We start from the raw sequence: 24,137 nt of genomic DNA on the forward strand, positions 1-24,137 counted from the left end.
GAGTCCGTATTTTAGAATCGGGATTAAATATATGTATACAATATACATACAAATATGTGTATGACAAAGTCTCTAAAACACAGGGGTTTAATCTCTAAAGAGCTTTAATACCACTTGTTTTTGGTCTGTTAGTTTCCTAAGATGTTGGTAACTCAGTTTTTATGATGAAATAGGTCAAACTTTTGCAGACAGGAAAACCAATACTGGAAAACCAGTATGACTGTTGAACAGATCCCCTGGCTTATAAGTTCCTGCTAGAATGATCTCTACCCAGTTTTACCAAGTGCCAAAAACAATCAGCTTCTTTCAGAAATCACTGAGATTTCATTACCTTTGGATTCTTTGATATTAACCAAATGAAAAGCATACACATATTTCTCTAAATTTTGTATCTCTGTTTATTAAAAATGTTTTTCGAATAATTATTTTGAACCCAAATCAATCAAAGCAGTGAGATCACAAACTGTTCTTTCTGCAAAGACTCATTAACACATCACATCATTAACTTGTATAGATAATCCAAAAGCCAATTCAAAGTCGATTAGGCTGTTTTAAATGCATGATGGAGGCTACTTACGATCCCAGAGACACCAAGTACTCCTCAAGATCAGTCATCTGAACAGGTTCTGAAGCTGGCTTGATCCTTAGAACCTCTGCAAAGTCATCACCAAACCAGCAAGTGATGTGTGCTATGTCTACAGTAAAGTAGAAAAGGCGGTCCTGGCAGAGCTTCCGTCGATATATGGACCGAGGGTCGGCTGACAACACAGCCTCAATGGCATGCCTTGCTTCCTCTGCTGATTGAAAATATTTAAATGAAGACTGACTGCCATCTGCAATGAGAAAAATATAACTTAGTGCTGAAAATGACGCAGATCAAATTTCATTACAGTGAACTTTATTTTTTTTATTTTTTTATTTATTTATGATAGTCACAGAGAGAGAGAGGCGCAGAGACACAGGCAGAGGGAGAAGCAGGCTCCATGCACCGGGAGCCCGATGTGGGATTCGATCCCGGGTCTCCAGGATCACGCCCTGGGCCAAAGGCAGGCGTCAAACCTCTGCGCCACCCAGGGATCCCTCATTACAGTGAACTTTAATGCGGAGATTGGTTGGTTCCTTGACTTTCACATGAAATGAACTGGGTTTGGCAATCTATTCAGTCGTTGCAGAGAAGGTCACTTTCAAATGTATTTATTACTATTAGAGTAAACTTATACATGCCACAAATTTTCATTTGTTCAACAAAATCTATGTTCAATGACGCCTTTAACTTGATTCCTTGTCATTTTCTTCTCAGAATGGAGGCATGGTCAGGGAAATGCATGACAGTCCCAGCACTCTCAGAAAGCCACAGGAAAGAAAACTAAACCCACGTACAACCAAAGCACCAGCTATAGGCAAGGGACAGTGTCTCAGAGAGCTAGCGTCACAGCCCCAGTTAAAAGTAACACCACATTCCCTAAGGAACAAGGACATGGGAGAGTCCTGGAAAAAGTAAAATAGATACTCTGAGAAAGCTGAATGCCGGGGATCCCTGCGTGGCTCAGCGGTTTCACGACTGCCTTTGGCCCAGGGCGCGATCCTGGAGTCCCGGAATCGAGTCCCAAGACAGGCTCCCAGCATGGAGCCTGCTTCTCCCTCCTCCTGTCTCTCTGCCTCTCTCTCTAAGTCATAAATAAATAATAAATAAACAAACAAACAAACAAACAAAGAAATACTGAATGCCATTACTAGGGAAGAGGCCGCCTCATAGCACCAAAGGTGCGTATTTCAGGTAAACAGATGTATATCCTGTTAAGTGGCAAAACTTCCTACATCTATATTATCATGGATGTATTTTAATTCTTAAAAATACAGTTATGTACAAAACTTAAAAAAATGAACTGTGACTTAATTTTTAACAGCTACAACATAACATACATCCAAATGAAGGCTAACTCCTTCCAGGAAGGCATGTGCTTTAAACAATGTTGTTCTTATCAAAATATCATCTGGAGTCATGGTGGATCTTATTCTTCTGAAAGTAAATTCAATATTTAGAAAACAGCCAAAAATCACTCTGGGCTATATCCAGTCAGTTCGTAAATAAAGCCATTTTGGTCAAAAACCAAAAACCAATTCAACTGCAAATCACATGGAATCCTTAAACAAAACAAAACAAAACAACCCCCACCAAGGCCCAATTGTGCAGTGCTAAGATCCCTTTATTGTATGCCTCATGAAATGACTCCAAACACACTTAAAAAAGAGGAATTCCAAAATCATCACACTCTTCAGTAACAGTGTAAGTAAGAAAAGCTCCAGCCTTTTGCTTGGTTATTCATTTGGCACAGGTGCCCTTGCCTCACTTCTCTGCCTACGTAGCCTTCCAGGCTTAGCTCACATGAAAGCCTTCCAGGCTTTCTTCCAGGAAGCCTTCCCAGATTTCCTCCCTGCTCCTCAAGTCACAATCCTTCACCCTCTCGTTTATCCACAAGCACTCCATTCCAGCACCAATCCCCCCACCTCCACCAACAACACACTGCCACCATTACAGTATCTTTTATCTTTTCTAGACTAAACTTTCTGAGGTCATTTCTTGTTTCTGTATTGACTCCAAATTCTGCTGTTCCTGTTTTATAGTTACATTTCATAACTTCTCTTTTAAATGATTTTTTCAAATCAATAAGTTTTATTGTAACCTCTCAGATATACAGCATTATAGTTTGAAAATAATAACACTTTCCAAAGTAGGGAAGCATTCACTGATAACTGCAGGCCAAAGGGTAAGTATAAATATAAAGTATCTTCCAGGCAGCACTGCTTCCTTTGTTCTATCACAAAATTCTTTTAAAACTGACCTTCCTCCTCCCATCAAATGTATACAACGATGAAACAACTTTCATAAACAAAACTTTTTAAATAAAGAGGTCAATCTAGAAATCAAATGCTTTGTTTAAACATAAAGCCTTTGGAAAGAATAAGAAACACACCCTGGGTGGCAGATGAAATCAGGCATATCCTTGGCAACTAACAGGCTACTTCTTACTGGAATCACTGCAGCCACCTCATAACAGCCCCTTTCTTCATTCTATATTGCTGCTTGGGATCTGCTACAGGCTGGGGAAACCACGTGTTAAAGTAAACAAGCTCCAAGTCAAAGCCCTGTGGCCTCTCTTCTACAGTGAAGTCTCTAGGGCTGGGACTTTTATGAGGACAATTACTGTGCTAAGAGACTCTTTCCCTTTTACTCCTGGCTCTGTGTCAGAGGTAGAACTATCAGCCACCTGATAGAATAAGATGGGGTATTTCTCTAGTCAGACAGTTAAACACATGAAAAAACTTACAGAACAAGAAGAATTTAGCTTCTGAATGCTGTTTGAAAACTCCAGGAACTGGGATGCCTGGGTGGCTCAGTGGTTGGGGGCCTGCCTTCGGCTCGGGTCGTGATCTGGAATCTGGGATCAAGTCCCGCATCAGGCTCCCTGCAAGGAGCCTGCTTCTCCCTCTGCCTATGTCTCTGCCTCTCTCTCTTTCTCTCTCTGTTTGTGTCTCTTATGAATAAATAAATAAATCTTAAAAAAAAAAAGAGAGAAGAAAAGAAAACTCAAGGAACTACTGTAACAGATTGACAAGAGCCCCTAAATCATGAGCCACTTCATGAGGCAGCAGCCATTCTCAGCAAAAACTTTACTGAATGTCTAGGACTCACTGTGGTGAACAAAGTATGTCATCAGATGGTGCCTTTGCTCAAATACAATTTTATACTCCTACATTTCTTACAACCAGTCATACTGACAAATACTCTATATAACTGCCCTCAGAAATACCAAATTTGGCTAAAGCTCTCATTCAGACATAAGAAACAGAAAGAACCTGGTTCACCTTCTGAACTGAGGTGCTCAAGATCCATCTCTGCGTGAGGAGTAAACCGGACTTCCAAGGTGGCCACAGGGGCCTCTCTCACCCAGGCAGGGACCATGCTGTGGGGGGCTGCACCAGCCATCCTGGAAGGGCAGTGAAGAGCCATGGGCTGCAACTCTGCACTATTTCCTTTTGGAACCACTGCTTCTTTCCCACTCCTTAGCCTCTTTTCTGTACCTTCCTCTGAAAAGCTCTTCTCATCTACGGCCATACCACCCTGAACGTGCCTGATCTTGTCTGAAAAGCTCTTCTCCAGGCAATATGGGCCAATTTGTTCTTCTACAACATTCAGACTTTCATCATTTCTTGATTCTAAGCCCAAATCTGCTGCTATCTCCCTGTGCTGAGGGGAGTTTTGCTGGACTTTTGTTGAGTTGTCACGTTTCATATCGTCTTCTGAAGTTCTATCTTCAGGACATTTAGGTTTCTCCTTAGTGTGACTATAGGCTTGTGGTTTATCACACCTTGAGATCTGTCGCTGGTCATAGCTGTCAATCTTGCCATTAGACTGAGATGTATTTTTGGGTTTATATTGGTTTTTCTGTAAATTAAAGTCCTGTAGAGGTTCAACCAAATTTTGAGGTGAGTCATATTCAGCTATGTAGGGCTTTATGTCTAGGACAGGTGTGCCATGAATCATGTCAATTCCAGAAAGGTATATAGCTCCACCTATAATGTGAAAAACATATCCTCTTAGAAACAGTAACAATCAAGAACAGTGCAAATAATTAAAAACCAACACCAACTGTTTATGCCTCCCCAAACTTACTCATAATTCTCTTACACACCGGGCTCTCTTATACCTGGTGCCAACACACCCTTTTCATTCTACCCGGAAACCCATCCTCTTCTTTACCTGTCAAACTCCTACATGTTATTTAAGGCTCTTCTATAATACCTCTTCTACAGAGCCTTTCTGGCTCTTTCACACATAAGTATTCTTTCTTCTGGGTTCCACAGAGAAACCTATGTACAAACCTCTGCTATATCCCTTTTCACATGGTCTGGCAAGGACCTAGTAGAGTCTCTCTCCCTAGACAATGGAGTAGGCCCTTCAGCACTGACTCATCTTTGCATCACTGGGGCTTTTTTTTTTTTTTTTTTCCTTTTTTTTTTTTTTTTTAATTGGTGTTCAATTTACTAACATACAGAATAACCCCCAGTGCCCGTCACCCATTCACTCCCACCCCCCGCCCTCCTCCCCTTCTACCACCCCTAGTTCGTTTCCCAGAGTTAGCAGTCTTTACGTTCTGTCTCCCTTTCTGATATTTCCCACACATTTCTTCTCCCTTCCCTTATATTCCCTTTCACTATTATTTATATTCCCCAAATGAATGAGAACATATAATGTTTGTCCTTCTCCGACTGACTTACTTCACTCAGCAGAATACCCTCCAGTTCCATCCACGTTGAAGCAAATGGTGGGTATTTGTCATTTCTAATAGCTGAGTAATATTCCATTGTATACATAAACCACATCTTCTTTATCCACTCATCTTTCGATGGACACCGAGGCTCCTTCCACAGTTTGGCTATTGTGGCCACTGCTGCTATAAACATCGGGGTACAGGTGTCCCGGCGTTTCATTGCATCTGTATCTTTGGGGTAAATCCCCAACAGTGCAATTGCTGGGTCGTAGGGCAGGTCTATTTTTAACTCTTTGAGGAACCTCCACACAGTTTTCCAGAGTGGCTGCACCAGTTCACATTCCCACCAACAGTGTATGAGGGTTCCCTTTTCTCCGCATCCTCTCCAACATTTGTTGTTTCCTGCCTTGTTAATTTTCCCCATTCTCACTGGTGTGAGGTGGTATCTCATTGTGGTTTTGATTTGTATTTCCCTGATGGCAAGTGATGCAGAGAATTTTCTCATATGCATGTTGGCCATGTCTATGTCTTCCTCTGTGAGATTTCTCTTCATGTCTTTTGCCCATTTCATGATTGGATTGTTTGTTTCTTTGGTGTTGAGTTTAAGAAGTTCTTTATAGATCTTGGAAACTAGCCCTTTATCTGATACATCATTTGCAAATATCTTCTCCCATTCTGTAGGTTGTCTTTGAGTTTTGTTGACTGTATCCTTTGCTGTGCAAAAGCTTCTTATCTTGATGAAGTCCCAATAGCTCATTTTTGCTTTTGTTTCTTTTGCCTTCGTGGATGTATCTTGCAAGAAGTTACTGTGGCCGAGTTCAAAAAGGGTGTTGCCTGTGTTCTTCTCTAGGATTATGATGGAATCTTGTCTCACATTTAGACCTTTCATCCATTTTGAGTTTATCTTTGTGTATGGTGAAAGAGAGTGGTCTAGTTTCATTCTTCTGCATGTGGATGTCCAATTTTCCCAGCACCATTTATTGAAGAGACTGTCTTTCTTCCAATGGATAGTCTTTCCTCCTTTATCGAATATTAGTTGACCATAAAGTTCAGGGTCCACTTCTGGGTTCTCTATTCTGTTCCATTGATCTATGTGTCTGTTTTTGTGCCAGTACCACATTGTCTTGATGACCACAGCTTTGTAGTACAACCTGAAATCTGGCATTGTGATGCCCCCAGATATGGTTTTCTTTTTTAAAATTCCCCTGGCTATTCGGGGTCTTTTCTGATTCCACACAAATCTTAAAATAATTTGTTCTAACTCTCTGAAGAAAGTCCATGGTATTTTGATAGGGATTGCATTAAACGTGTATATTGCCCTGGGTAACATTGACATTTTCACAATATTAATTCTGCCAATCCATGAGCATGGAATATTTTTCCATCTCTTTGTGTCTTCCTCAATTTCTTTCAGAAGTGTTCTATAGTTTTGAGGGTATAGATCCTTTACACCTTTGGTTAGGTTTATTCCTAGGTATCTTATGCTTTTGGGTGCAATTGTAAATGGGATTGACTCCTTAATTTCTCTTTCTTCAGTCTCATTGTTAGTGTATAGAAATGCCACTGATTTCTGGGCATTGATTTTGTATCCTGCCACGCTACGAATTGCTGTATGAGTTCTAGCAATCTTGGGGTGGAGACTTTTGGGTTTTCTATGTAGAGTATCATGTCATCGGCGAAGAGGGAGAGTTTGACTTCTTCTTTGCCAATTTGAATGCCTTTAATGTCTTTTTGTTGTCTGATTGCTGAAGCTAGGACTTCCAGTACTATGTTGAATAGCAGTGGTATCACTGGGGCTTCTAACTCTGGCCCAGGCACATCAGAGTCCTCAATATATCTGTGGGAACAATGAGGATTTCCACTGTTTCCAGGCAAACAGACACTACAGTGGTCCCCAGGATGCCCACCTCCTGGTGTTCACACCCTTGTATAATCCCCATCTCTCAAGTGTGACTTGATATCACTCCGGTTACTATGTTATATTACCTAAGGCTCCTGTGCCTGCAGACAGATGCACTCAAGATATTCTTCTTGTGGGCTTGATGAAGTAAGCAGTCACACTAGGAAAGCCCATGTGGCAAGGCAGTGCAGGAGTGTCTAGGAGCTGAGGGCAGCCACCAGCCAACAACCAGCAAGCAATTGTGGCTCTCAGTCCCACAGTCACAAGAAAGTGAATCCTGCCAACAACGTAATTGAGCCTGGAAGCAAATTCTTCCACAGTTGAAACTCCAGATGACACCTTATTTGCAGCTTGATAAGATCCTAAGCAGAGGACTAAGCTGTTCCTATACTTCTACACTAATTCTTATGAAACATAATAATATTTCAAAGAGGTAGTATTATTTAAACTGACTAAGTGTGTGGTAATTTGTTACACAGCAATGGGAATCTAATCCATCCATCAAGACTCGAACAATTAAGGAGAATATAAGTCACTATTGCCCAATATTAAGGACAAGTCTTTTGTCTCACTTATACAGCTGCATGTTCAGTTCCTGCTACTGGTGCAGAGTCAACTAACTTGATTCTTGGGAAACTGGCCAAATGAGAATCCAAAAATTACATGTGATCGCATTGCATTCTGTCTTCATTTAAGAAAACCATGACTAACAAAGGACTCTGTTTTCTAAAACATGCTCACCGTGAATGACCTGGAACTCTGGCATAATGACTTTGGACTTCCTAATGGATATGCCTAACAATGTCTGCAGAAGAAGAAAGTATTGTAGTATATGTAAAAGTTCATGGGATATCGAGTTACACAACCAACTGGCTGGATACAATGAGGTAAATTATCAAACATCAAAGAGCCTCAGCTCCCTCATCCATAAAAGGGGGATTGCTACTCCATCAAACCCAAAGAGCCACTGTGAGATAATGTACACAAATGCTCTTTTTAACTGTAAAGCACCACACAAACACTAATAGTCACCATAACATCATTTGTTGAGAATGTCTCCAGTGTTATTGTGTTTGCCTTTTACATTTCTAATTTGATATACCCAATTAGAATTTTAAGTTCTTCTGTAATGCAGAGATTTTTATTTAATCTGTTTGCCACTACACCCTAAGCACCTAGAACAATCCCTGGCACATGCATAGTGCTCAGAAAATATGTGTGGGTTGCACGAATGATCATAAAATGTTCCCGTACTGTTACCCAAGCTGGTCAGCCATCACAATTTGATAAAGCTCACATTGGACTGGCTACAGAATTTTCCTGGAAAACCTACCCAAGGCCCACGTGAATAAAACCCAGGGGAGGGATTTCAAGTTCTGGCAAAAAACAAGCGAAATACCTGGTCTTACCTATTTAGCACAGAAGAGCCTAAAAAGTACTCTTAGAGCTTCTGCCTCCTAAGATCCTTAAAAAAGTACTCTGGAGTCCCAGAGAAGGCAGGTCTTACTCCTTTGCCTACTTTACAAACAAGCAAGCTAAAGCCTGGAATGGTCTCCCAACTCTCAGGCTACCTGCTACTTCATCTTCTACCTCTCTAACAAATGTGCTTATTAGGTCAGAGTGATTTAAGAACAGGATGCTTTACTAACAAACCAACGAACCAAAACTCTATTCTACAGAAAACAGATCAGTGGTTGCCAGAGGGAACAGGGTAGGGAGACAGGTGAAACGGGTGAAGAGGATCAAGAGGTAAAAACTTTCAATTACAAAATAAGTAAGTCATGGGATGTCATGTACAGCACAGGGACTATACTCAATAATACTGTATTATATATTTGAAAGTTGTTGAGAGTAGATCTTGAAAGTTCGTATCATAAAAAAAATTTTTGTAACTATATGGTGATAAATGATTATCTAGACTTATTGTGGTGATCATTTTGCAATGTATATAAATGTTGAATCATATTGTACACTTCAAACTAGTATGTCAATTATACTTAAAAAAATGGGATGCTTCAAAAAAATGTATGGCTTGGTCACTAGATTATATATGAACATAGTTAAAACTAATCTGGTATTCTAGACAGGCACTTCCACAATCTGATAGGTGTTTAAATGGTATTATAGTGAGATTCATCGCAGACCCTCTACCACACATCAGAGTTAACAGCTGTACTAGAACCACAATGCATGTTCATTTCCTCAAAGATGCAAGGAAGAAATAATACCACCCCACATGTTTACCATATCTACACATACAACCAGTTACTATGTGTTAATTCTGAAAGTGTCCAATTATTTTTTAATAATTTTGTGTTTATTGTATTCCAAGTCAGAGAAAGTACTAATTTAATAATTATGAAGTCATACATTATTTTTAAATAATGTAATAGGTTCTACTACATGTGTTGATAATGAAATTGAGCATCTTATGAGAGCTGATTTCAAATGGTAACATTCTTTTAGTCATTTCGTGTTCTTCCTTGTCTGGTGGTTGTCAGGGGTTAACACCATTGGTACTCGTCAGAATAACAACAGCCAGTGAATACTAGGTTGGTTTTGTAAGACTTCTTTCAGGTAAGAAAGAAAAGACAAACGTAGAAACGGAAAGTGTTACCTTCTAGCTTTTCCAGCTTGGCCAGGGTCAATCCTATCGCATTGGGACGATGCGGGCTCCTTGTGGAGAAAACTCCAGTCTTCGCACCATTCAGCCTGGGAGGCTGCACTTTCGCCTTACAGCTCAAATGACCATTTTTGTGAAAAACAAACAAAATCCTATTGAAAATAAACCAAACCATCAAGTAAGAAGAGAATACTAGTTAATTTATCATAATGATTTGATGGGAGAAAAAAATCTTTAATCTTTAATCCCACAAATTAAAACAGAATGCTTTCAATGGTATTACAGTGTAATCAGTGGGGAAAGAAACAAAGCTATTCTCATTCCCTGAAGGAAGGCAGAGTTTGATCTCTATATCCTTTGCTCCTAACATAATTACTGGCATGTGGTAGGAACTTAAATAATATTTGTCAAGTATCTGAATAAGCAATATTTATGGAGTAAGTGCCTGCTATTTTCCAATCGGCTAGACGTTTTATACTCATTTAACTCTCCTGACAAGCCTAAGATTTGTCATTTATCCCCTACTTTAAGAATGAGGAAAAACAGGCTCAGAAATGTTAAATGTCTTGGCAGTGCCTTCCTAAACAACACATAAAAGCAGGAAGCCATGAAGAGAAACAAGAACAGATATGAACTCATTAAATCATTAAGTTTATGACAACAAAATGTCATCCCAGGAGAAAATGTTTGCTGCATGTACAATGGACAATGAGTTAATATCTGTGGTATACAAAGTGTTCCTACAAATCACAAAGGAAAGGGCAACTCAAAAGAAATTAGGCAAAGAACATGAATAAGCAATTCATAAAAGAGTAAGAAATAGCAGCAACCAAATGAAAAATGTTGAACCTCACTAATAAGACATTTAACTAAAAAAAAAAAAAATACTATTTTTCTTGGGGCACCTGGCTGGCTCAATCGGTTGAGTATCTGACTCTTGATTTTAGCTCAGATTATTATCTCAGGGTTGTGAGATTGAGCCCCATGTCAGGCTCCGCACTCCTCGTGGAGTCTACTTGGGATTCTCTCCCTCTGCTCCTCTCCCCATGCAAACACTGGTGCACGCTCTCTCTCTCAAATAAGTAAATAAATAAACTCTTAAAAAAATATGGTTTTTCCCTATCAGACAAAAATGTAGAAAAACTGTAACATATAGTGTTAACAAGAATGTAGGAAGAAGGTTATTTTCATACAGTTTTGATATATAAATTGAGTTTAGAGCACAATTTGGCAGTAGCTCTCCAATATTATAAATATGCACACCCTCTAGCTCAATATAACCATTTCTGATACCTCTTTGTAAAAATGCACAAGTGCCAAGAATCGTGTCTAAGAAGGTCTGTTATAGTATTACTATAATAGCAAAATAACTATCCATTAACAAAAAAGTGGTAAAATCATGGTATATCTATATTTTGCAATGAGACAGCCATTAAAGCAAAAAAGATAAATCTGTATGTACAGTCATGATATATACTGTTAAGAAAACATATTCCATTGTTTAAAACAAATACCCACTCCCAATGTGTATGTTTATGCTTCTATGTGTACTAAAAAAGAAAAAGGCCAAGCTATTAAAAATAATGATCCCTAAAAAAAAAAAAAAAAATCCCTAAAGAGTGTTGGGGTGAGGATGAGATAGAAGAAAAATAGGAGGAATACAGAAAAAAATCTCTCTCTTCTTTCTTTTAATCAGAAAAATGTCTTTATATAGATCTGGATCCATTTTTTTTTATACCAGCAATGTTTTTAATTTAATTAATTCAACCAAGATCACACAAACTAGATCAGATAACATGTTGTTTTTACTCTACCCACATCTCCAAATTAACACCAAAAATAAGCTATTTCAGAATAGATACTTAATTTTAGGTCTTCACTAATAAAATCAGACCAAGTCATACTGGTGATACTGGAGTGGAGAAGAATGGACAGAGACAGAATTCCAAGTGACAATAACACTAGTATAACACAGGTCCTAATATAGGTAACACTTTAGAGTATCCAGATTTTTAAAGTTTCTTTTGTCTCTTAGGAAGAATAGACTTAATTGTTCATGGATCTAGAGCAGAGTCTCAAACTTTTTCTGTAAAGGATCATACAGTAAATATTTGAGGATTTGCAGGCCAACCAGTCTCTGTTGTAACTATTCAACTCTGCCATCATACCACAATACAGCCATGCACAATTGTATTGATGGAATGGAATGTATTGATAGAATGAATGGAAGTGGTTGTGTTGTCATAAATTTATTTACAAAGATAGGATGTAGATGGATTCTACAGGCTATAGCTCACTGTCTCCTGGTCCAGAAGATAGAATAATGACCCATAGGCGGAATCAAGAGGTATATAGATTTCAGCTCAATGGAAGGAATTCATCACAATTAGAACCAACTGCAAATGGAATGTGCCGCCTCAGTGGATCCCCAGTTTCCATGAGGGTGCCCAAGTTATATATACAGTCACGTGCATGAATGTGGTATGGGAGTTCCATGCAACTGATAAAGGTGATCTGGATGGCAGACTCCCAAGGTTGCCTTCACCTGGAGTACTTTACTCAAGGGCAAGTTCTGGCCCAAAGAACCACTTCTAACTATAAACAACTTACCAAACATGAGAAAACTGTTCTAAGCCCATCAAAGAATGTTCAGGATTATTAAAGATGCTCTTTCTAATTCTCAAACAAGCCCGCGAATGGCTACAAATAGATGGCTGCCTTGGAGTACCATTCTTCGCTGAGAAACAGGATTCCAAATAGCCAATTGGCTCAGTTAAAAGATTCCCTACAGAAGAAAATTAGGCAAGAAATCATTAGTCAAAATGTCAAATAAAAATGTAGGAAAACATGTTTTCTTCAATGCACTGATTTCATAGTTTTAACATCTACCAAGTGTTACGCAACTATTAAAAATGATTCATATAATATGAATACATATAAATAGCCTCATAACTACACAGACATTATTATATCCCATTAGATAGCCAGAAAGAGTGCAGGTCTAAGAAAGATAGGAGGTATTTTTAGAAGTTCTACTATGACCATATTTCAAATTCTGTTACCATTTCTAAGGTACGTGACTTTGGTCAGGGCTAAAAGGGTATTTAAAATAAAGAGTATTGGAGTGTCTGGGTGACTCAGTTAGTTAAGCATCTGACTCTTGGTTTCAGCTTGGGTCAATATCTCAGGGTTGTGCGATCAAGCCCCAAGTTGGGCTCCGGGCTGAGCATGGAGTCTGCTTGAGATTCTCTCCTTCTCCATCCCCCTTTGCTCCTCCCCCAACTCACACTTGGGCATGCGCATACTCTTAAAAAAATAAATGAATTATTTTTAAAAATTAAAAATAAAATAGAATAACATGCACAAAGTTAAATGTGAAGTGCCATAGCACATGCAGGGAACAAGCTATTTCAATTGGCTGGAGTATGAAAGATAACGCAAAGAAAAATGAAAGATAAGGAGACAGAGGTGTATACACCCTCATGCTTTTCAAGTTTGTGTTAAGCTGCTGTACATTTGCAAAAGACCTATATCAGTACTTGTTTTTGCTAATCAAAAGAAATACGAAGAGAATATCTGATTTTACCAAAAAAGGCAAAAAGTGAAGTGTTCAGCATTTGTTTTGCAGCAAGCTATTATAGATGTAGGGTGTGCCCCAAGCAGGGAGATCAGCCCCACCCAGCTCCTTCCCCAGGAACCACACTCAGCATCTGAGCATCAAGCCACCAGAGCTTTGAACTGTGTGAGCATCTGTGCTTTATCTGGATTTGTTTTTTGCATTCCCTAGGAAGATGTGACCTAAAGTAACAGAAAAACCTGAGAGAGGTTATTTTTTGGGTCTGGGAACATTCAACGATTTTCCCATATAAATTAATGATAATTGCTTCTCTGCATTATACCATTTCAGCTTACGAAAAATTTCATAGGCATGCTCTACTTTCAGATAGTGGGGAAAACATGTCCGAATAAAGAGGCACTTGCTTAAAAAGAACAGAACATATGAAGCAAAGCAGTTTAAGCAATAAAGAAAGTACATGGTATCATACTATTAAAATATCTAGAGACAGGGTAGATTTCAGGTTAGGCATGGACCAGTAGCTCTCTGCCTCTTTAGAATGTCAGCTCCATGTTGGTAGGAGTTTTTCTATGTTGTTTACTACTATGTTCACTGTCTACTATATCGTATGCAAGGGGATAGGTACTCAAAAAATTCACGTTACATGGAAAAAAGGTTTAAGTCTAAACTAATTAAAATAAAAAGTGATAGAACATAATCCCTTATGCAAGTTTGTTTATACATCTACCTAAATATGTACTTGTACATGTCTAGAAAGCTATTTGGAAGGACATTCAGCAAAATGTTAACATTTTGGTAAAATGGATATGGTAACATGTAAATTGGATGTGGTAAAGTGGTAAAAATGGACAGTGAGATTTTTGCATTATTCTTCTATTTAATTTTGTAATTTGTGTATTTGAAATTTTTACAAAAATTAGAAATCCCTTTTGTTTTTTGTAAGTAGTAATTCCTTTCAAAAGAAGAAAACTTGAAGGAAAAAGAAAAGAAAACTTGGCTAAGCAGCACGAATATAGGTTTAAAGTCCGAGGTATCCACAACTAGCATTTTGAATTTACAAACAACTTTTTTTTTTTTTTAACATTTCATGAAAGCTTTACTAACTTCTTTTAAGAGATGTTATACACTCTAGACCATCATTTTATTTCCAGCATCCATTAAGTCTGTGCCACCAGCATGGGCGGTAAGATTATAGACCTGGTGTTGTCCCTCATAGCACCTTTCGTCACTCTTCACTTATAAAAACTGTTATTTATATATATGTAATAAATGTATAACAGAGAATAATACTATGAAACCCTGTGTACCCACCACCCATTCCAAGAACTAGAACTTTACAAACAAATTTTATCTTTTATATTGCTTTTCTCCTAAGGCACACCCATCCTTTCCCCCTGAGATAAACAGGTGCCATTCTGAATGGGATCTCATATCACTCCCTTTAATATAATTGTAATCACATGAATATGCATGCCTAGATAATACTTCATTTATTTTGCCTTTGAACTCCATAAAAACTGGTATCAAACTGCATGTTTTCTTCTCAGACTTACTTTCTCTCTCAATATTATGATTCTAAGACCCTTCTAAACTGTGTGTTTTTGATGACTTTAAATTTTTTTCCAAGTATGTTTACAGGCATTCTTTTGTTTATCCTCATCCATGTTCCCGTAGAATAGACAATAAATACCTTAAAGATGAAGAAACTGAGGCCAAACAATTCTTTGGTGTTCATTAAAATGTCATAAAGAAAAAGGGCCAAAAAAGGACCCCTAACCTAGTAAGATGGGATCCCTGTGTCCTGCTTTCATTTGCTTAACAAACACTTTCCAACTGCATACAACTGCCCAATATTAAGCTAAGTTTGGGTAAAAAAAAAAAAAAAAAAAAACCAAGAGAGGCACCTGGGTAGCTCAGTGGTTGAGCATGTGCCTTTAGCTCAGGCCATGATCCTGCGGTCTTGGGATGGAGAAGTGCATCAAGCTCCCCACAGGGAGCTTGCTTCTCCCTCTGCCTATGTCTCTGCCTCTCGTGAGTAAATAAATAAAATCTTAAAAAGAAACCAAAACAAGAACTCTGAATACAATGGAAGTAACGTTTGGGGGAGAACCTCATAATATGTCTCGATATCATAGAAAAAATATGTAAAGCACCTACTACAACAGAAAGTGCTCAACAAAGATTGATTTTCCAAGCTCCTATTCAGGCTTTCGCCTCATTTTAACAATACAACTGTATTAATTGTGTAGTAAGAGAAAAAACCAACAAGTTATTAATGCAGAGTTTTTTTTAAAGATTTATTTAGTTATTAATATGAGAGAGAGAGACAGAGAGAGAGAGGCAGAGACACAGGCAGAGGGAGAAGCAGGTTCCATGCACAGAGCCCAACATGGGACTCGATTCCAGGTCTCCAGGATCACCCCTGGGCTGACGGCGGCACGCAGAGCCACCCGGGCTGCCCTAATGCAGAGTTTTTATACACAAAGTTTAACTGTATGTCTTAGTGTTGACAGATAGTTCAGGTCCTTTTGCCTTCCTGCCTGGACTGTTAAATTAACCTTGTCTTAATTCATGTCCCCATTACAGGCCCTTCCCCTTGTGCACTATATCAATACTCCAGATTCCGCGTTCCTTAATTTTATGCTACCCTCTTGCTAAATTTTCCACCTTTCTGTTAGCAGAGGTTATTATTTCCTAACCTGATATTCAAGGTTCTCTACAGAGCTTGCTACAGCAGCCTGTATACTAAAATCAAGGTTCTCTACAGTGTGAATTCAATAAACCTCCATCCAGTATTTCAAACTTACAGCTCCCCCATTCCATGCTATGTAGACCTCTGAGCCCTGTTCCTTCCTGCATATTGAAATATTAGACCTGTAATCTGGCACTGTGCAATAATTTTTTTTAAATGAGCACAACCTTTGACCAAGTTACAGTACTTTTAGTAAATTTAATCTAAGTTAAATTTTTATAACATGTGCACAAACATTTTAGTTTTAAGAATTTTCTTCCAAAAAAAAAAAGAATTTTCTTCCAATTGAAAACTGGCAGTAACCTAAATGCCCAACAGTAAGTAACTGGTTAATCAGAACACATCTCTAAAGCAAAATGGGGGTGCCTGGGTGGCTCAGTTGGTTAATCATCTGCCTTTGGCTCCGGTCATGATCCTAGGGTCCTAGGATCGAGCCCTACATGGGGCTCTCTGCTCAGTGGGGAGCCTGCTTCTCCATCTTCACCTTGCTTATGTGAACGCATGCTTTCCCTCTCTCAAATAAATTTAAAAAATTTTTTTCTTTTAACGCAGAATAATGTGCAATCCCTTAAAATTATTAATGGCCATAGATTTATAGGGAACTTAAGTTTTAGAAAAAAAGTCATAAAACAGTGGCGTCACATAATCCCCTTTTTCTACCGTGCATGAACTGAAACAGGAATGGAAAGTAGACTCCAGGATATTAAGTGTGGTTTTCTCTGGGTGACAGCAGATTTTAATTTTCTTCCATTTGCTTCTTCTAATCTAATATTCTCTCTATAATGACGTGAAAACAAACTCATGCCCATCTCTTCCAGAACCAGTATAAAAAGATTTCCCGTCTCTCCCGCCTCACTTCCCTTAGTACAGGATGCCTCTCTCTCGTATTTATTAATTCCAAACCCGCTAACACCGGCGTTCGCATCCTCACTCTCACAGGAGCACGACCTCTGCGAGAAAGGCTGCTGCTGATCAGCACGTGGCTGCTCCAGCCACCGCGCCAAGCCCGACCCAGCCGCAGCTACCCCGCAACAGGAGATGACATCATTCCGCTCGCCTCGGCAAAATCACGTGGTCGCCCGTGCACGTGATCCGTGGCTTCGCAATAAGTATAATGACGCACTTTGGTTCAACTTGTCGCGTCTTGTGTCCCTCTCTGCCGTCAAGTCAGCGGCCTGCGCCTAGGCCTCCTTCGGGTGCGGAACCGCGGGTCTGTCAGAAGTTACCTGTTTCCAGAGCCGGCTTCACGCACCCGCACGGGGTCGCTGCGGGCCGAGACCCCGGCTCCTCCGAGCCGCGCATAGCTGCTGCTCACTGAGGTGTCGACCCTAGGCGACAGGCCTTCCGCTTCCGGTCCCCGAGCTTGGCGCCTGCGCAGAAGCCGCCCTGGAAGGTGCGGACCCAGAGCCTGGCGCATGCGCGGGGGGCGGGGAGCGGGGAGCGCCCTTAGCGGGCGCGGCCGGCGGCACCCGGAGGGTTTCGCTGGGTTTCCTGAAGCCCTTTCCCGGCCTCGGTTCCTCTCCCGGGCCCGGCTCTCCGTCTCCTCGCTCTGATCCTCTGCGACTCACCACCAGTGACTCCCGATTTCCTGCGCTTGCCGAGGGGGGCGCTTCCATGAAGAATTACGCACTAGGATGCCTCTCTCGGAACATTAATATAGGAGTCTACGTGTCCAGTGAAGGACACTGATTTTTAAAGAAAAAGGATGTGTACGTACAGTTACCACATAACCTAGTGGTCGGATGTCAGGAAATTAGACATTCTTGAGTGGTGAGAACACACATGATTATTTTATACTTCTGTATACTTTAATTTTTCCCACAGTAAAACGATGTTTTGTCAGCAAGGAACCCCAAGTAAACCTTATTTCTAATGGGGAACGTCACTGGAATAGGGGTTAAGAGGTGGGGAGGGGGGGGACTGGATTTTGTGCTCCATGCCAAACGGGAACTGGAGCAAGAATGAAATTGAGAGCCAATATGCCATGTACAAGGGAGAGACTGATCTTTTTTTTTTTTTTTTTTTAAGACTCTATTTATTTACTCATGAGAGACGCAGAGAGGGGGGGGGCGGGGCAGAGACACCGGCAGAGGGAGAAGCAGGCTCCATCCATGCAGGGAGCCCGACGTGGGACTCGATCCTGAGTCTCCAGGGTCACACCCTGGGCTGAAGGCGGCGCTAGACCGCTGAGCCCCCCCGGGATGCCCTAAAGATCTTTTTCTGTTCAGCTGTGAAAAGTTGAGAGCCAACAAGAATCCTGTTTTCATCCCACGCGATAAAAAGTTATCCTTGCAGCGATGCTACTACCTTTTTACCTACTTACTTGTAACGTCATCTCCTTCCTATATCAAGTTTCTCTGTACATACAGTTCTGTGTCTGGGTTTAAAAAAAAAAAAAAAAAAACCTGTGTGGGGCGGGGGGAACATATGGCTTGGAATATAAAATATTCAAAAGCATGCAAGTCCCCAGATGTTAAAGGCTCAACCATGAAAATCTGTTGCTAAACCTCTTTTCACTTGTCACAGAGTTATAGATCACTAATAGAAAACAACCAGTAACAGCCAAAGATTTAAAGAGAAGGTTGTGATTTAAAACACACACACACACACAGGGCAGCTCGGGTGGCTCAGCGGTCTAGCGGGGCCTTCCGCCCAGGGCGTGATCATGGAGACCTGGGATCGAGTCCCACGTCGGGCTCCCTGCATGGAGCCTGCTTCTCCCTCTGCCTGCGTCTCTGCCTCTCTCTGTGTGTCTATCATGAATAAATAAAATCTTTAAAATAAAAAATAAAACACACACTTTAAAATTGATAAAATTCATATATGTGTCTTCTGTCCATGAAAAAATTGGAAAACAATGCCTAATGGCATCTGTTTCCAGGAGAAATGCCATTCATCTGTGCACCTGCAGAAACAAGTTTGAGAACAATTGAGCTATATATATACTTCGTAAAACTGGGGCAGTAACACCTGGCATCGAGTTTGCCGCTAGATGGTGGTGTTGAAAGTGATACATCTCGCTTAATTTGTGGACAAACCATTGTGGAAAATGAGAGGTATTTGCCCGCCTGACCCTAGACATTATTATCTCATGATAATCAGGCCACAATCATGCATTACAGAGTGTAACAAGTATACTGAGATGCAAGGCCGATTTGGAAACACTGAATTAGCTTGCTACATCTAAATTTCAAAGGTAAATTTTCTCTTTATGGAAAATAGGAACTTAAATATGTAGCACCTTTATTATGTGCTCTGAGGCTTTTTTTATTATCCTTTCCAGAGTTATATCTGATTATTTGTAGTTTTTAAGGCAACTGTTTCTTTGGAGGTAAGACCTGGGAATATTCCTTTACAAAAACCTAAATGATTCTGATATAGGTGGTCATCATCCTACATTTAAAAATGGTTCTTAATCTTTCATTTGGATGAAGTATCCCTTTGAAAAAACAACTAAAGCTTCAGGACTTCTCATGCATCATTTTAGATTTAATAGCATAGGATTCATGGATTTTTAAGAACCACTATTGTACCTATAAAGTAGGGGTAGATGGTTGCAAAACTTTTGGTTCTGTGACCTCAAGGTTCTAAGCCAAGAAGAAAACTGTAAAGTGTTCAGATGCACACTGGTGTTTGAGAATAGTGAGAAAGCAGAGATTGTGTGTATACAGGGAGTGGGGTAAGAGGACAAGTAGAAAGGGTCCTAAGAGGTAAAAAGAGAAGATCCCTCTCTTTCTAGTGTACTATATTCCTCCTTCTATCTACTTCCCCATCTCACCTTTATGCTCTTGTGCATTGTACCTCTACAACTATCTTATGGTTCATCTTTTTTTTTCTTATGGTTCATCTTAATGCAACACTATTAGAACATGAAACTTCCATTTACTTTTTTTTTCCTCTAATGTTGACCCACTCTGGCAGGTGAATTGAGACAAGATTTCCTAAGATTATACCCAGCATGAAAAAGCACTGAGGTAGTTAGATGTGACTTTAGGTGAATACTCAGCCTCTTTGAGGTTATTCCCTCATCTATAAAACTGGAATGATAATCATTGCCCCACCCATTTCACAAACTCTTGTGCAAATCAAATTTAAGTGTATATGAGGGATCCCTGGGTGGCGCAACGGTTTGGCGCCTGCCTTTGGCCCAGGGCGCGATCATGGAGACCCGGGATCGAATCCCACATCGGGCTCCTGGTGCATGGAGCCTGCTTGCTTCTCCCTCTCTCTCTCTCTCTCAATCTGTGTGTGTGTGTGTGTGTGTGTGACTATCATAAATAAATAAAAAAAATTAAAAAAATTTAAGTGTATATGAAAATGTAAATTCTGAAGTGCCATCCAGATGTGAATGACTGCTATGGTTATGCTGCCCTCAATATGTCGCTTAATATAATGGGATATGAGTAATCTTTGTACAATGAATATATCCCAAGAGGAAACAAATGGAAGGTTTGTGGGGGAGTGTGTGCAAACAGGAGGAAAACAGCATTGTAACCTTCCACTATATCAGTGGCCCTCAACTGTAGCTGCACATTAGGATCACCTGGGGAACTTTTCAAATACCCTAAGTGCAATATTGTATCCTAGATGGGATCCTGAAGCAGAAAAAATATATTAGTAGAAAAACGAATGAAATTAAAATGGTAATGTCACAGTCTTAATTTCTTAAGTTTTGATAAGTGGATCATGGTTACAGAACATGTTAATATTAGGATAAACTTGGTGAGAGGCATACAGAAACTTGTGTACTATCTTTACAACTTTTTTATAATTTCTAAAATTATTCCTAAAATTTTTTTTAAACAAAAAAGAACTAAAAAAATTAACATATCTATGCCTGGATGTCATCCTAGACAGGTAAATAAAAATCCCCCGGGGGGGTGTCTGGACAGCTGTAATTTTGAAACCTTCCACAGTGGTTCTAATGTATCCTGAGACTTAAGAACCTCTGTTCTACACTAAATGCTTGAGAGACTGGAACTTTGTTTTGCTCTTTGCTGTATAGCCTAGTACCTGGCACAGTGCCTGTGTACCTAGATGGAGAACTTGCACAATTGTGTCGTTGCTGAACTAAACCTTTACTTCCAAAAAATCTCCTTCACTTTGAGTGAAGATGGAAAACTGCCAACAGCCTGGTATTTTGGGGGGATTTTCAGATATCTTCCCACCCAGAATAGTTCCTTTTCCTGCCCCCAGTCTCTTGTCATTTTCAGCCACCTCTGACCATTATCACAGATAGACACTATTAAAATACTAAAACTGCATTGTTCAAAAGTCTTAGTTTCGAGGATCCCTGGGTGGCTTAGCGGTTTGGCGCCTTTCTTCCGCCCAGGGTGTGGTCCTGGAGTCCTGGGATCGAGTTCCGCATCAGGCTTCCTGCATGGAGCCTGCTTCTCTCTCTGCCTATGTCTCTATCTCTATCTGTATCTCTCATGAATAAATAAAATCTTAAAAAAAAAAAAAAAGGATCCTTGGGTGGCTCAGTGGTTTAGTGCCTGCCTTTGGCGCAGGGCGTGATCCTGGAGAACCGGTTCGAGACCCATGTCGAGCTCCCTGCATGTAGCCTGCTTCTCCCTCTGCCTGTGTCTCTATCTCTCTCTCTCTGTGTCTCTCATGAATAAATAAATAAAATATTTTTTTTAAAAAGTCTTAGTTTCACATTACCTAACACATATTTCTTTGGTATGCAAAATTCTGTCCATTCTGAGATTTTTAGCCCATTAGCCTGTCATTACACATGGACTGTGTGTTAACTGTAGATTGCATGTAATTTTCCATAATGTCTTGAATTCACCCTTCTCTGTGTCACATACAATAATGCCACGATCCTCACCTACAATACAAACCTTTTCCATCTTTCAAGGCTCCTCAAAGATATAATTTTTTTCAGAGCACTCCAGAAAAAAAAAAGTGAGTGCCTCCTCTTGTATCCATGCTTCAAATGACAATTGTATTTACTATTATTTGTATTTTCCTTTATTCCCCATGAGATTAGATTAAACCCCTGGTGGTTAAGGATGATGTGCTTACCATGATGATGTCCACACTGTGAAGCATGTAATAAAGATTTAATGTACATTTTGCACAAATACAATATTTAAAAAGGAAAAAGAAAATCAAACTTCAAACACTCATAAACTGCATTCATTAACTCATCACCTCAGAATATCTTTGAAGGAGTCCCAGAATAATTGTTAAAATTAACTTTAAAACCAACCAACCAAAGCCTGAATAAAATGTTGATGCTATTGTTAACACGGCTAATTGAACAAAGTTTACAAAAAAAAAAAAAAACTATTACTCTCCCAGATTTTAAGTGTTCAGACAATAGTTTCTCTACTTTTTTTTTTAATGTTTATTTATTTATGATAGTCACAGAGAGAGAAAGAGAGAGAGGCAGAGACACAGAAAGAGGGAGAAGCAGACTCCATGCACCGGAAGCCCGATGTGGGATTCGATCCTGGTCTCCAGGATCGCGCCCTGGGCCAAAGGCAGGCGCCAAACCGCTGCGCCACCCAGGGATCCCTAGTTTCTCTACTTTTTAAAATTTACCAAGGGAAAAAAAAAAAAAAAAAAAGAATTAACCAAAGAGAGGTTTCTTCTTAGCAGGGAAAATCATTCAGCCATTCCTTTCCCATTTCTTCCCACCACTATCCTCACCCCAATATACATATATGTACACACATACACACACACACGCATACATTAGCAGAATATCATCTATATGACAGAACCTGAAAAAACATCTTCCTGTTCTTCCAGATGTAGTCTATATGTGAAAAAAACCCAATTAAAATATTAATAAGTATTATAGAGATCTACAATGTTTTGAGAAAATCACACACACAATATATTAAGATGTGTATTTTGTTGGACAACTATTGATGGTTGAGCATTGTTAAAACAAAACATAACTAAAGACATCATTTTCTGGATGAATCTCTTGAGGAACATTTGGAATTGCTGGTATCTCTGGTTCTTCTGCTTTGGGTTTTTCTCTCATTTCTGTAAAATAAAATATGAAAATAGGTTCAATAAATGGTATTGGGACAGGTGACTATCTAGAGAAAAAAACTACCTCACACCTTGCACAAAAGCAAATTTCAGATGAATTAAAGATTTAAATATTAAAATACCATAAATGTTGTAGAAACAATAAAATGTTTTTTATAATCTTAGGATTAGAAAGGCCTTCCTGGGGATCCCTGGGTGGCTCAGCGGTTTGGCGCCTGCCTTCGGCCCAGGGCGCGATCCTGGAGTCCCGGGATCGAGTCCCGCGTCAGGCTCCCGGCATGGAGCCTGCTTCTCCTTCTGCCTGTGTCTCTGCCTCTCTCTCTCTCTATGTCTATCATGAATGAATGAATGAATAAATAAATAAATAAATAAATAAATAAATAAATAAATAAATAAAAGAAAGGCCTTCCTAAGCAGAACACAGGCCAGAAACCATAAGGGAAAAGAATGACTGGTTTAAATAACTAAATATTAAAATATTTAGTTAGGTTTGAATAAATAAAAATTAAAATCTTGTCATGTAGATGACAAAAATAATTATAAATAAAGTTAAACCCAAATCAACAACTGGGAAAATACTTATAACTTATGTGTAGGTAAAGGCTTAATCACTATTATATAGGGATTTTAAAAATCAATCCAAAAAGATCAAATTTAAAATGGAACAGGAATTCGAACAAGCAATTCTCAAAAGAAAAAATTCAAATTTATAACAGTCATAAAATTCAAATTAGTCATCAAAAAAGTAGAAATTAAAACAATAGGTTGTTTGGTGTTTTTTTAAACCTAACATACAGGAAAGGATTTTTTATATTATGTTTTTAAAAGATGAATTTATTTTAGAAGAGAGAGCAGGAGGAGGGGCAGAGAGAAAGGGAGAGAGTGAACCCTCAAGCAAACTCCCTGCTGAGCATGGAGCCTGACACAGGACTTGATCCCAGGACCCTGACCTCATGACCTAAGCCAAAATCAAGAGTCAGACACTTAACTGACTGAGC

General features: G+C 39.5%; 2 protein-coding genes across 5 annotated transcripts in view; both read right to left on the bottom strand.

Annotated features, from left to right (window-relative positions):
- Positions 1-374: 374 nt before the first annotated feature.
- TRMO (tRNA methyltransferase O) lies at positions 375-17,489 on the bottom strand. 3 transcript variants are annotated; one of them, XM_025432532.3, is made up of 5 exons: positions 17,352-17,489; positions 12,407-12,581; positions 9,791-9,948; positions 3,868-4,575; positions 375-833 (listed from the first exon to the last, which is right to left on the bottom strand). In XM_025432532.3, exons 1-5 carry the CDS (start codon positions 17,425-17,427, stop codon positions 574-576), a joined length of 1,377 nt encoding a protein of 458 aa, XP_025288317.1. In that variant the 5' UTR covers positions 17,428-17,489; the 3' UTR covers positions 375-573. The 3 variants fall into 3 exon arrangements, with proteins under 3 accessions (XP_025288317.1, XP_025288318.1, XP_035552804.1); XM_025432533.2 differs by having other exon boundaries at positions 17,249-17,386; XM_035696911.2 differs by lacking the exons at positions 12,407-12,581; positions 17,352-17,489 and adding an exon at positions 5,281-7,110 and having other exon boundaries at positions 9,791-9,923.
- Positions 17,490-22,973: 5,484 nt separating this feature from the next.
- HEMGN (hemogen) overlaps positions 22,974-24,137 on the bottom strand; it is a 30,136-nt gene continuing 28,972 nt past the window's right edge. For both annotated transcript variants that reach the window (XM_025432510.3, XM_025432509.3), the window contains one exon: positions 22,974-23,130. In XM_025432510.3, the coding sequence (XP_025288295.1) occupies positions 23,024-23,130 (107 nt within the window). In that variant the 3' untranslated portion in view covers positions 22,974-23,023. The remainder of the gene's footprint in view (positions 23,131-24,137) is intronic.

Source organism: Canis lupus, chromosome 11 (assembly GCF_003254725.2).
Source record: "Canis lupus dingo isolate Sandy chromosome 11, ASM325472v2, whole genome shotgun sequence".
NCBI lineage: Eukaryota > Metazoa > Chordata > Mammalia > Carnivora > Canidae > Canis > Canis lupus.